The following is a 13,981-nucleotide window of genomic DNA, read 5'->3' as shown; positions in this document are numbered from 1 at the left end:
TGAACTTCTCAGGATCCATGCCAGTTGTGTATTTACCACTGAGCTCCCAAAGGCAGATGTACTAGAGTCAGAAAAATGATTTCATGAATATATTTATATCACATAAAGAATCCAAAAGACGTTGATGGGAGAGAATGCTAAGATAGCAGTTTACTTTCCTGGGATCACCAGCGTTTCTTTACATAAATTTGAATCATTTGGAAATAGGCTGGGGAGCAAGGCAGCTAGTTTTGCTCTGGAGTACATGGCTTGTTTTCCTTTCTTCACAGACTATGTGCAGATATGCTTGTCCCTGACCAAGTTTATATAAATAGAGTTCTTCCCAGGGCATGAAAAGTAGAACAGAATTAATTGCTCTGAATCATCATGCAGAATTCTGAAGGGATTTCTATTCTCACAGTGACATCACAATGCTAGGTTTCCAGATGCTGCCAAAGAGTTGAGTGTGATTTCGCCTCTAACCCATCACGGGGGCCCTTCTGCAGCTGGCGGGCACCACACAGGCTTTCTGATATGTGCCCAAAGCAAGGATTCTGAGGAAGAGAGGCTTTTCAGGGGACACTCTGGCCCTAAGTGGAGTCCCAAGACAGTAGGCAAAACCTGAACTGTCATTTTGAGCCTGGCCTGAATTGGCCAACACACGTCAAACACCACAGGGCCTTTATGAAAATACAACTTCAAATATTTTTCTTTCCTCCCCTCATTTCCTTCTTTCAAGTACTTAGTTCACAAGGTGTGTCTGTTATGTGTGTTTATTTGAAAACAAAACCGCTTTTAAAGGGCTCAGTTGTTTTACAACAAGAACCCTGAAAATAGAAGATAAAAATTTCAGTATGAACCCATTCTACAGAATACCATTATTTGATGACTTATTTAAGTTATTTGCTGATTACTCAATCTAAACACAATTTTAAAAATAGAAGGGGATTCCCTGGTGGCGCAGTGGTTGAGAATCTGCCTGCTAATGCAGGGGACAGGGGTTCGAGCCCTGGTCTGGGAAGATCCCACATGCTGCGGAGCAACTAGGCCCGTGAGCCATAACTACTGAGCCTGCGCGTCTGGAGACTGTGCTCTGCAACGAGAGGCCGCGACAGTGAGAAGCCCGCGCACCGCGATGAAGAGTGGTCCCCGCTTGCCACAACTAGAGAAAGCCCTCGCACAGAAACAAAGACCCAACACAGCCAAAAAAAAAAAGTAACAAATGTTCAAGTACAATTGGTGTCTTAAAAAAAAATAGAAGTGATGGTATGTTTCAAAATTTTGGTAACTTTAAATGGTAATTTTTCTCTTTTTAAGAATTAAATGAAATCACAATGTTAGCTTACCAAAGCAAACAATTCCTGTATTTAAAAAAACGTACTGAGCTCCATGTCAGGCGCTCCTGCCACTCAAAGTGAACAATCCTGTAAGTCAAAACTTTTGGATACCTTTTCATTTTTTTGTTCTTTCTGTGTACAACGAGAGAGCCAGCAAATCTCCTTAGTCTGTTTCTGAATCTAGGTCTATGGGTCTGAATCTCTGGGTCTGTTTAGTTGGCAATAAGAACTTGGCCCTTTGCTTAATTTCCAAAATATACAACAGCTCATACAGCTCAGTATCAAAAAAACTAAGCAACCCAACTGAAAAATGGGCAGAAGACCTAAATAGACATTTCTCCAAAGAAGAAATATAGATGGCCAACAGGCACATGAAAAGATGCTCAACATCCCTAATTATTAGAGAAATGCAAATCAAAACTACAATGAGGTATCACCTCACACAGGTCAGAATGGCCATCATCAAAAAGTCTACAGATAATAAATGCTGGAGAGGGTATGGAGAAAGGGAACCCTCCTACACTGTTGGTGAAAATGTAAATTGGTGCAACCACTATGGAAAACAGCATGGAGATTCCTTAAAAAACTAAAAATAGAGTTACCATATGATCCAACAATCTCACTCCTGGGTATATATCTGGAGAAAACTCTAATTCAAAAAGATACACGCACCCCAATTTTCATTGCCGCACTATTTACAATAGCCAAGACATGGAAGCAACCTAAATGTCCATCAACAGATGAACAGATAAAGAAGATGTGGTACATATATACAATGGAATATTAGCCATAAAAAAGAATGACATAATGCCATTTGCAGCAACATCAATGGACCTAGAGATTACCATGCTAAGTAAAGTAAGTCAGAGACAAATATCATATGATATCACTTATATGTGGAATCTAAAAAAAAAAAATGATACAAATGAACTTATTGACAAAACAGAAACTGACTCACAGACATAGAAAACAAATTTATGATTACCAAAGGGGAAGGCAGGAGGGGAGGGATAAATGAGGAGTATGGGATTAATAGATACACACCACTATACATAAAATAAACAACAAAGATTTATTGTATAGCACATGGAACTATATTCAGTATTTTATAATAAACTAAAATGGAAAAGAATATGAAAAAGAATACACACACACACAACTGAATCCGTTTGCAGTACAACAGAAACTAACACTACATTGTAAGTCAACTATACTTCAATAACAAATAAAAAAAAAACTCAGCCCTTTGGCTGTGGACACTAATACAAGTTGATTAGCATCCAGCAAGGCCTGGAGTGGGGCCACGCTCATGGGTGTGGACCACCTTGCTTACCATCTTCCTTCCTGGTTAATTGTAGGCACCATCCAAGTCATCATCACTGGGTTTCTCAATGGCCAAGAAATCCTTACATTTGTTCCTTTTCTCAGAAAAATTCTTCTAACAACCATCTGCCCTACACCATACCACAGGCATAATCTGTCCCCTGCAAGCTGAAAAATAGCTTACTCTACAAGCCCACTAAATAGAAAATGCACCAAAAATAGGCTGTGATCAATACAAATAAGTACAAGGAAGACTGCTCCAGAAATAATTTCAATTTTATACAATTGACTTGTTCTTTCAAGGAGCCCTTAATTTACTCAGTCCCTGATTGAGTTGTTACATGAATCAGGAAGGATTAACTATGAAGATAAAGGCAGATATTTCAATCAGGGAATACTCGCGATGGTTTAATTAAAGAATTTTTGCATTTCACTTACAGAACATTGCTGCTTAAGTATGGCATGGCATTTATTTAAAATGTCCCAGAAGCAATTAAGCCCTTGATTAACAATAAAATTTTCTTCCTTAACTTCATTCTCAATTACCATGAAGCTCATTTCTCATTGCCTGGAACTTCCAGCACGTGGTACTCATGGCTTTAACTTGCATGTGATTCCACATAAGACACCTAAAAAGGTTAGAAGGAATTGAGGTACACAGGAACTAGCCTCTTCTAAAAGGTGGAAGTCTTACCTGTTTTGCAGTTTGCTCACTCATCTCCTTCAGCTTGCAGCCTAGCCACGTCCATGTATATGTGACGACTCCGCTCCAAGTTATGGGAGGAACAAGGGCATGTGGTGAACAGGACACAATTCCTAACTCTGAGAGTTCAGCTTTTCTTGAACTCAGAGCAGACCTGGATGTGGTGACACCTTAAGTGTGTCACTTAACCTCTCAGTCTCAGATTCAGATTCTGAGTTGGATGTAATAATAGGATTGTTGTGAGAAGTCTAATGAAATGATGCACGTGACACACCTGATAAAGTGCCTTGCACACAGGAAGTCCAATCAATAATAGCTCCTACTATTAAGGATAGGACACCCCTCTTCCTCTTCCCTGACCTCTGTGAGCTAGTCAGGTGGGTCTGGAACAGAGGGGCGCCTAGGATTCACACACCCACACAGACAGATGGTGGAAGGCACTCTGTCACACCCGGGAAACACACCTACCAAGGGGGCTGGGGAGCCCGCTTCCATGCTAAGGGTTGGCACCACAGAAAATAAAGAAGTCAGATTTATGTCTCCTCTCTGATGCCCCCTAAGTCTTCACAACTTAATAGCTGGATAAGTGATCTACACATTTTGACTTATCTGTGAATTTGTCATCAGCTCTACAAGAGTGTTTCATGATTATCTGTGTACATTAATCTACGTCTGAAGAGAAGAATCAAAAGGGTTTTGCCATTCATTTTATTTTAACGTTAGACAAATTTTTATTCAGTATTTCACTGATTCAACAAATAGATATTGGACATGTAAGCCAGGCAGGGATATCCAAATGGGGAGGAGAGAATCAGCCTTGGGGGAAGTCGAGGTCTAGCTGGGGAGACTGGGGTCTCTAAGGCAAGAGGGCAAATTCTAACTCTAGTTGGAAAACAGTGGGAAGGGCGATTCTGAGAAGGCTTCTCAGAGGTGGTGACAACAGATGGGGCCTTGGAAGGAGGAGGACAAACTCCAGAGGCAAAAAGTGCATTGTGGACGCAGTATAATGAGAAAGATTTGAGACCATCTCCTCAAGTATCACCAGTGATTTTCTTTCTTTGCAAATGCCATGCCTACTTCTAATTCTTATCTGTTGCCCTCCTGCATATGGGGGATTTCCAGGTATAAACACCAGCTATTTGAAATACCAAGACAATGTCCTTTTTCCAACGCTGTACTCTGTCACAGATGGTGACCAAAACAGTGACACTCAATATCCTAAAATTTTCTGACCTAAAAAAAACTGCCAGACTTCCCTGGTGGTGCAGTGGTTAAGAATCCACCTGCCAATGCAGAGGACACGGGTTCGATCCCTGGTCCGGGAAGATTCCACATGCCGCAGAGCAACTAAGCCCATGCGCCACAACTACTGAGCCTGCACTCTACAGCCTGCGAGCCACGACTACCGAGCCTGCGTGCCACAACTACTGAAGCCCACACGCCTAGAGCCTGTGCTCCGCAACAAGAGAAGCCACTGCAATGAGAAGCCCGTGCACCGCAACGAAGAGTAGCCCCCGCTCACCGCAACTAGAGAAAGCCTGAGCGCCGCAACGAAGACCCAACGCAGCCAAAAATAAATTTAAAAAATAAATTTATATGAAAAAAACTCCCTTTTTTACTCTTCAGTAACATTTATTTATGCTTTTAAAATCATCTTTGAAATATATAGGACTTAAGTAATAATTCTTCTTAAGTAGATAGGGTGTTCCTTTAAAATCAGAATCATGTTGAAAGGAGATAAAACCAGATTATAGCCTTTTGCCTTGTTGCAGCCAAGGAAGCAACATGGGGCACCAGCAGCTTTACTGGAGCCACCCAAGAAAATTCGGCCAGGGTTCTCGTTCTTGCCGCGTCTGCTCAAACCGGCACGGTCTGATCCGGAAATACGGCCTCAATATGTGCCGCCAGTGTTTCCGCCAGTACGCGAAGGACATCGGCTTCATTAAGTTGGACTAAGTGTGAACTTCTTGAATGGGTCATCACGCATATCTACCTTCCTCAGAAACAATACTTACTATTTGTATATAAAATAAAAAGTTTAAAACTTAAAAAAAACAAAAAACAAACAAAAAACAAACAAACAAACAAAAAAAACCAGATTATATTTTGCATTATCTGAAGCTTATGAGAGCATTACTTAGGGACTTCCAGTATACAAGGGACAGTATGTCTGTCCACAGATACAAAATTTTAAAATGAAAGGCACCAGGATTCATACACACTAAGGCAAACAAACTTAAGTTCTCAATGGTAGTCTTTGTTCTTTTTTTTTGCTTTTTAACATCTATTGAGTCCTTTACTTGCATTATTTCACTTAATCCTTCCCAAAATCCTACAAAATAAGTACTATATTGCCATCTATTTTATATCGGGCAACACAGGTTTATTTTATTCTGTGACCTTAAATTTTCAAACAGGCAGCCGCTGATACTATTATGCCACATTTCACAACTGATACCAGTTTTTTCAGGGCACTGCACAAGCCAAAGAATATGAACTCCATCCATACTGGCTTCACGCTTAAAAAAGAAAATTGAAATAGAGATTTAGGCAAATAATGACAGTAAAGATGCCTTTTTTTCTCTTCAAAATTTTCTTTACGTGACAGTTTAGAACAGGACTCAGCAAACTTTACCTGAAAGGGCCAGATAGTAAATTATTTCAGACTTGTGAGCTGAGAGACAAAGTCAAGGATATCATACAGGGACTTGTGTAACAAGAGGGAACACAAATTTCCACACGCTTGGTAATGACAAAATTCAAAATTAAATTGCGTACAATTTTTTTGTAATACAGTTCTACTCACGAGAAGAATAGCACTCCTTTTGGGGGGATAACATCTTGCTTAATTGGAGTTCAAAGGTAATGTTCCTATTCTTAATTCATTCATCTGGAAAAACCATTCTTAGTTCGAGAGCTGCACAAAAATAGGTGGCAGGCAGAATGTGGCCCTGGGACCCTGGTTTAGAATATTTCTCTAAGGCTTGAGCCACAGACAACTTCATTTACGCTGGAGACCCAGAGTTTCACAGGCACAGAGCCCAAGTCACAGAGAAGTACCCATCTTTGAATTACAGGCCAGTGTACTGGTCCTGATTCTTATTTAGAGACATCAACAAGTAGAAAGCTTCCAGGGCTCCTGGCTCCCTTCCCCTGTGATTCTCATTTTTTTATATCACTTGTTAACTTGGGAGGTTTGAAGTCGCTGCCACACCTACTAGTTTGTGCTGAACTAAAGAAAAGTCAGTTTGGTGTAAATCACGAAAAGCAACTGTATATTCTCCTCTATTTGTGGCATTTAAAAAAAAAAAATCTCAGTTTCTCTTATTCCCCTTATCCTGACACCAATAAATTTCTTTTTTGGTAAAGTTTTAACAGATCAGTTTTGTGTTCCTAAGTATATCCAGCATTTCACCCTCCTTTTAAATACAAAACCCAGAAACTTAGTCTTCTGTGGGCTCCCTGCTCTTTGTGCGACCACAGGGTAGGGGTAGGGGAGGAGAGGGGAAAAGGGTGAGGAAGGAAGATACTGGCTCACAAAAGTCTAGAAAGTATTTGACTAAAAAAATAGAGAGCAGGGTGGAAGAAATGAATCAGAAATCCCACAAACAGAGGAGGTTATTTTTTCTTTTAAAAGATTAAGGATTGCAGGTTTTCATGCTTACTCAGATGGAAAAAGAAAATATTTCAACCTCTTTGCCTCATTCAGTTTGGGTATGAACAAAATAAAGGCCAGGCACATTCAAAACATCCATTATAATTTTCTTCTTCCCTTTAAGATGATGAGACAACTGGTGAGAGATTTGGGATTACACTCCACACAGTAAACAATCATGGGAAAGAAAAGTGGGAAGCAAACCCAAAACTGAAAGGGATCTGGAACTGGTACAGCTCTTCCCTGCCTTTCACGGTGACAGACATTCTAGGTAAAGCTTCCTTGCCATTGTGAGTTAAATTCCAGTTCTAGCATCAAGCCGGACACTCTGATTCCAGCTGTTCAGAACAAACAGGGAAGTGCACATAGCTGTTTTATACAAGTGTCCAAAGAAGCATGAGCCGTTTCTTTTGAGGAGAGGAACCATATTTTCCAAATTAGTCCAACTTGTGGTTGACAGGCTGAGCGCCTGTTTATCTCCAGCTATAAGTTACGCGTGCTCCTGATGACTAATCATGCCTTCCAGGAAGCAGTTCACCACCACCATACTGTATACTGGGAGTGCCCAAGATAAAATGCAAGGGAAATAGACAAATGAGGAGAGGGAGGAAGTGAAGGCAGTAATTTTGACAATAAAGTGGAAAGGGTTTCAAGCGTTCAAATTACAACAGGGTCCTTCAATTCAGCTTGAGCAGCCCTCCTTGTCTACACAGATAAGGCTGTCGATTTGCCTGTTAGCGCCAACTCCCCAGTGATTAAAATTTCTTCAAGATCTCTTCTTTAACCATCCCTACTGCACAGTACATCACTGGGACTCCAAGATCTTAAAAAATTAAATAACTGGTCACAATGAGAAGGAAGAACAGGAGGTAATATTTGAGAGGGGGAAACAGACAGAGAACGGACTTTAAGAATCATGATTTTAGGGAGTCGTGATTGTACGAAGCACTCTTTTTGCTGACCCTGGCACTATACCTTATACATAATGCATGCTAATTAAACATATAAATGAGTAAAAAAAGAATGCAAAGGCCAAAAATCTTAAACTAGTTTTATATAAATATCTGTTCCTTAATCATGTAGTAGTGATAATAATTATTTGTAAAGAATTTTAAAAATTAGAAGAGCAAGTAGAATCACACTGCTTACTTACCAACCAGTATACTGCGTTAACCATGAAAATGAAAACAGTGATACAGTCAGGAAATTGCCAAGGAAGTCGATGTATTAATATTTTTAAATATCTTTGAGTGAAGTATAAAGTTGTCCTGTAGAAACTGAAGGTGGGGTGCAGGTAAAGGATGCCTCTTTTACTACACACCGTGTTTTTATATTTTAGCTCTATTTTTAAGCTCTCAAGATATTTATAGCACTTATTTAATGGCTATGTTCTCAGAGATCAAGAAAGGGGGTACAGGTTTTATTAAAACTTACTTAAAATAGCAAAATTACAAAACAGTGATTCATTATCATAATCCTCCTGTGGACATAGATTAAAATACACAGGAAACCGATTTCTCTCTGAAAAGTGAAGAAAGAAAAGACCTCTTTGAGACCCTGCTATATAATGCCCAAATCCTGAAAACAATTTGGTCTGAAAGATGTAGGCATCTTTACACAATATACTGCATCCAGAAAACAGGAAAAAGAAAGAAAAAGAGAAAACGAATATATACTACCAACAAAAGCAAAGCCCCCGCAGAATATACTGCAAAAGTCCAAAGCTTCTGATACTAATTCATGCAAGTAAGTATACCTATACTTCCTGTGTTTGAAAATGTGTCAACCCCTTAGCCTCCAATGCAGAAGTAAGTGACAGTCTTACTAAAGAATTGAGTACAGATTCCTGAAATGCTAAAGCAATGTGAAACCATTTTATTGTGAAGTATGTTATTCCGTTTCCTTCTTAGCTAGAAAACAAAGAAGTCGGAAGTGACAGCACAGGCCTTCTGAATATCAGAACACTCCTAGGTTTCCCCCTCGCCATCATGCAGTATGGCCACTGTCCATGTTTTCCCACACTCTATACATTAAATGTGTCCATTAGAACTCTCCTGCTAACCTTCCCCCACCTCGCAACCTGTACCTTCTCCCACTTCTGAAACCAGTACATGGCCTTCTCCATCACCCACAACATTGCAAATTGCAATATTTCTGTTCTTATAGTGGAATCATCAGTGGTTTGATGCTTTGAGGCATTGTTAGGCTTTTTATTTAAGTAAAGAAATTAAAGTCACCTTCAGCTTAGAAGCAAGGTTTGCTAGCCCTATTTTGACCATACCAATCCTTATAACTTTTCCGCCCATATTTACATTTCTTTATAGAGTGCAACCTGCCTATATTGACAAAGTACAGAGTATAAAACCCTCAATGCCCCTCCCTGAAGCCCTACTAATGAAGCTCTGTCTAGGGCTCCTGGGACCTCCTCTCACCGACTGGGGCTGGGGTACCTCCCTCCCAGCCACCGTTTCCATGGTCCTTGCCACTGTGGTGTCCACACCAGGTGTCCCGCGGAATCATCTTGGGCTGCTTTGCTGCTCTCTCCAAGGCCTCTGGGGCCCTTGTCCGGCCAGCCCCCCTGTACACCACTGCTCAGAGATGGCCCTGGGCCTGAGTCTCACTGTGTCTCCACCTGGAGATGGACCCACCTTGCCCCTCCTCTTGGGCCTAGCTTCGCCTGTCCTGAGGAAAGACGAAGGACAAGTACTTGAGGTGGCAGTCCCAGTTCTCACTAGCAAAGAGGTCAGCAAGGCAGCCAAATGCTTTCTGCCCAGACTTGGCCAGTGCTGGGGCTGCCCCCACTAAGGCCCATTTTCTGTGCCTCCTGCCTGCCACTGGGCCTGCCACGCCCAGTGGCAGTAGGCTGTGGTGGTGATCATTTCTACCACATCTGCTAGTCAAATTTTAAAAGGCAAACTCAGATGTCGAATGAAGTCCGTTAACACAGGAATGTAAGGCCTCAGCCGCCCAACTGAGAGCATCTGCAGGTGCACCTTGAGTTCCAAAGCTACAGTGACAAGTCCTTGGCAAGATGGGGCCCTAAAGCACCTGTCACCCTCCAGCCGGTGGTCGGTCTCATAACGGCACTAACAATAGTAACACAGCACTGACTGGGGGTGGGGAGTCGGGACAGTCACACCCTTGAAACACTCAAGTACAGGCTGAAAGTGGCCCAGGATGTGGTGCTCCTCTTTCTCTCTTCCTAAACTTTATCCACACAAGAAAATCTCATTTTGCTAATCGACAGAGAAAGAAAAAGAAAGAGAATCTTTCAATCTTTCAATCTCTTCAGTACCTCGCCAATGGGCCAACGGCCACCTGTACTGCCTCTGGTCCCCACTGGAGGAGGGAAGGAGTGATGAAGTACCTTCTGGCCCCTCCTTCTCCTCTTCCCATTTATGTACATTTCCAAAGCCCATCAAACTCTGAAGATATTCAGCCCCCAAAAGACCTAGGTGTCCAAAAGTACACACCTTACCAGCTGAAACTATGCCTCAGAGACACAGATGGCAAGCACTACCAACCACCACTTCCCGTGTCCTTTCCTTACGCCTAATTGATACTCAAGCAGATGACTGATAAAGAAGTCCAATCTAAAAGGTCGTAGAAGACAGGTTTAGGAACTGACTTGTAAGTAGAGGCCCTTTTGGCTAAGATCCCATATATACTATCTCCACAGAAACGGCTGAGTACATTTGCTAGTCACCGACAGTGTATAAGGCACACTGCACCACACAGGCACGCCCTCTCCCACTTAGGGCTCACACACTGGAAAGACAAGAGACATCAGGCAGAGCATTCTTTTCACCACTACCTGTTTTGAGCTTATGATGAGAGAGAACTTTTAATGCAGACCTTCATCCTAATCTACAGGAAGAGGACAACTGGATGGTCCTTGACATTATGCTTTCTCAAGCTCTAAAACAGCAAGGCCCCGTAGAACTTCCAGAACATAATTATGCAGAAAGTTTTCAGCAATACAAAGCAGAAGCAACAGCTGTCTTGGACATTTCAAAAAACTGCTGTTTTAAATCAAGTATAAGAAAGACCCAAATTATACTGAATGGGTTTTCAGGAATACTCACCAAACACAGTAAAAGCGGTATAATGGGACCTGTAAGATTACTTCTAACATTATCTGTAAATAAAGACCAAAAGGTATCATTTTCTGTGAGATCTATTATAAGGTAAAAGGACAATTTTCTTCAGCTAGCAGTTTGTATAGTTGGCCGTGGGAGAGAAAACTAGGGATTTTTAAAGCCAGATCTGTTACTCGCCTATGTTTCAAAGGAAATGGTTCATTTGCTAGGTGGCCTACTCTTGCTACTTTCTGGATCCTAGATCTGACCTGAGGGTGGTTGGGCAAGAGGCTGAAATGTGCTTCCGTTCATCCTTTTTTCACTTGGTATCAGAAGACAAGGTGCCCGGACGACCACAATCCTCCGATTTTATTAGAGACCTTCCACCCTGCCTCCCCGCTGAGACGTTTATCTGAAAAAGAACCTTCAGCCCAGGAAGAAACGTGGCAGCAGGCTTGATTTTGTTGAGGAGATTAAGGCTGTGGCCTCTTTCTTCTCAGCAATCACCATGCTGATTTTGTGAAAAAAGTAACATTTGGAAGATTTCCACTGTAGGGAAATATTTAAAATATCTGCAGTTAAGCTTCAAATAAACAAATGAGGCAGGTATTCCCTGGATCTAAAAAATCTTTGAGGTATTTTTCACAAGAATGAGGTTCTAAGTATACATCCTTGCTCTCTTTTTGGTGGCACAGAGAGGTAACGATCAGATAATTTCCCGGCCCCTGAGTGTGCATGATGGGAATGAGAATGTAAATGCTGAGGCCCTGGGGATACCTGTTTCTTAGGAATAAGGGAGTGGGATTCCCAGAGGATTCCACGTGGGACAAGCCAGGTGCTAGCTGCTTTACCACATTCAGAGAACTTAATTCACACACCGAGCCCTGAGCTCTTGCCTTTCAGGCAAGGAAAAGTAAGTGACAGCTTGTGTCCTTTCCATGACACCATTCTGCCTCCCTGGCTCTCTCTAGTTTCAAATCTTGAAAAATCTATCAATCACGCAACTTCAGTTAGCATTCCAAGAACTACTCAGGTCAGGCCTGAGTGATCTATTCATGGACAGGCTTCACCCTCACAAAGAGTTAAAGCTGATTATCAAAACTAGGATACTTAGGGGTTTCCAATATTTATAATAATCACTGTAAATATAAATAAAAAAACAATTACATTGACAATTATAATAATGGTGATACAACACTATGAGCCTGGCATACAGTAGCAGTTTAATAAATAATATTTGATGAATGAACAGGTATGTCTTTGGGTTCTTAATCTGGAACAGTACCGAAAAAGAATCAACGAGAAGTCTAACATCTTATTCATTTCAAAATAATTTTTAAAACTCTTATGATTGGCTATTAAACCGTTAGCAGGAAAGCAGTAATTATCATGAAACATACTCTAAAATTAGTTCTGAAATCTTGCCTTAACTTGTTTACATAAACATGTCTCACATACAAATTCATTAAAATAAACCCAACTACCCCTCTATCAAATGAAAAAACAAAGAACAAAAAACCCAGTGCTTCAACTGGAAAAGAAGCAATTCTATGTACCCATACCCAAAACTATCTTCTTAAGTCAGGACTGTTAACCTACTGCCGTCACGCGCGTGTGCAGCGGCTGAATTCTGTCCTGCTAAGGACAGAAAGCAGCAGCCCTAAGAACCAACCCAACGTATCTAGTGAGTAAACCACAAAGGAGAGGGGATTTACACAATCACGACAGTGTTCCCCTGGGAGCCGTTCCAGTCCATCAGAACCCAAATCTAACTTTTCAGTGGCACCTAAATGCATGGATGCCTAACAGACTTTGCATTTGCAATAAAGTAAATTGTATACCTTTCCAAAATTAGCTTATAAAATACAATAACTATGTGATTAAGTTTTTAACTAAGTGCTTTAAATACATCCTAACCTGTTTCTAGATGGCAACAGCCACTGGGTTTCTACAGCACAGGACTCAAAACATTCCTTTGTATCCCTGATGCCCTCTCAACAAAGTTGGTAAATAAAAGAAAGCAAATGACAAGAGAATCCAGTTTCCTACCTGACCTGACCAGCCCAGGGCTAATCTTCAACTCTCCCACAGCAGCCTCAGTGAAAGCACATACTGGTGGCCCTCACGTGTCCCTTTCTTGCTTTTGTTTCCTTTGAGAGCCATGCCTGAAACTTCCCCAAGCTGTGATTTTCTGAGAAAGAGGCAGATCCAGTACCTTTAAAAAAGTTCACCATGGTAAATCACCGTCATACTTACTGTTAGTTCTTTCCTTCTCTTACATCAAGATTTCTTTCTGCCACCAACCTGAGAGCAGGCTCTTCCCTGAGCCAAGATCTCAGATACCGGTCATGCTTAAAGACCGACCCTGCTCATCAGAGATTAGACAGCAGTCTGCAGCATTCACTTCTCTTCACCATAGCCAAGTAGGCCCGATAAATGCTAATACTCAGCATGGTACGTCGAGAACTTTAAGCCTCAGCAATGGCTAAGCAGAAAGTATCACAAATTTACTGAAATTATCTGTGGCACAAGAGAAAGGAGAAGGAATTAATCAAAGTCTCTCTCTTAATGCAATGCTTGACTGAACTACTCCAATCCCTTTTTAAACAGGATACTGGTGGCAAGTGACCCTAATGGCAGGCCCTAGTGAGATACACAAGGAACGCTTGTTCTATTTTTTTCTTTTATGACCTCATTAAGGAGGATTTTGAAGATTGTTCCTGAATATGAGAACAAAGTGTCTTAAGACACCTCTAGCTTTTTATGTCTTTAGCCTTTTACTGCTGACAGGGCCTTTGGGTCTGTGTTTATAACTAGGTACAGTTACGCTCACACTCATCCCCCCCCCAAAACAAGAATCAAGCGAGGTGATCTGGATGAAAAGAGTCAGAGCTGCACACCTCTA

General features: G+C 41.3%; 2 protein-coding genes across 2 annotated transcripts in view; one reads left to right on the top strand and one right to left on the bottom strand.

Moving 5' to 3' along the window:
- The window catches only part of CLYBL (citramalyl-CoA lyase), a 245,040-nt gene that overhangs the window by 127,640 nt on the left and 103,419 nt on the right, over positions 1-13,981 (bottom strand). The window lies entirely within an intron of this gene.
- On the top strand, positions 5,119-5,386 carry LOC136137690 (small ribosomal subunit protein uS14). The gene has a single exon (XM_065896137.1). The coding sequence runs from the start codon at positions 5,128-5,130 to the stop codon at positions 5,296-5,298; it is 171 nt and encodes a 56-aa protein (XP_065752209.1). The 5' UTR covers positions 5,119-5,127; the 3' UTR covers positions 5,299-5,386.

The sequence above is a fragment of the Phocoena phocoena genome, chromosome 18 (genome assembly GCF_963924675.1).
Source record: "Phocoena phocoena chromosome 18, mPhoPho1.1, whole genome shotgun sequence".
NCBI classification, from domain to species: Eukaryota; Metazoa; Chordata; class Mammalia; order Artiodactyla; family Phocoenidae; genus Phocoena; species Phocoena phocoena.
The sequence above is the reverse complement of the archived record's forward strand: the minus strand, read 5'-3'. Positions and strand labels throughout refer to the sequence as shown.

What these genes read in the sequence shown, in the direction of transcription:
- LOC136137690 (XM_065896137.1), top strand. Translation starts at nt 5,128, where the DNA reads ATGGGGCACCAGCAGCTTTACTGGAGCCACCCAAGAAAATTCGGCCAG.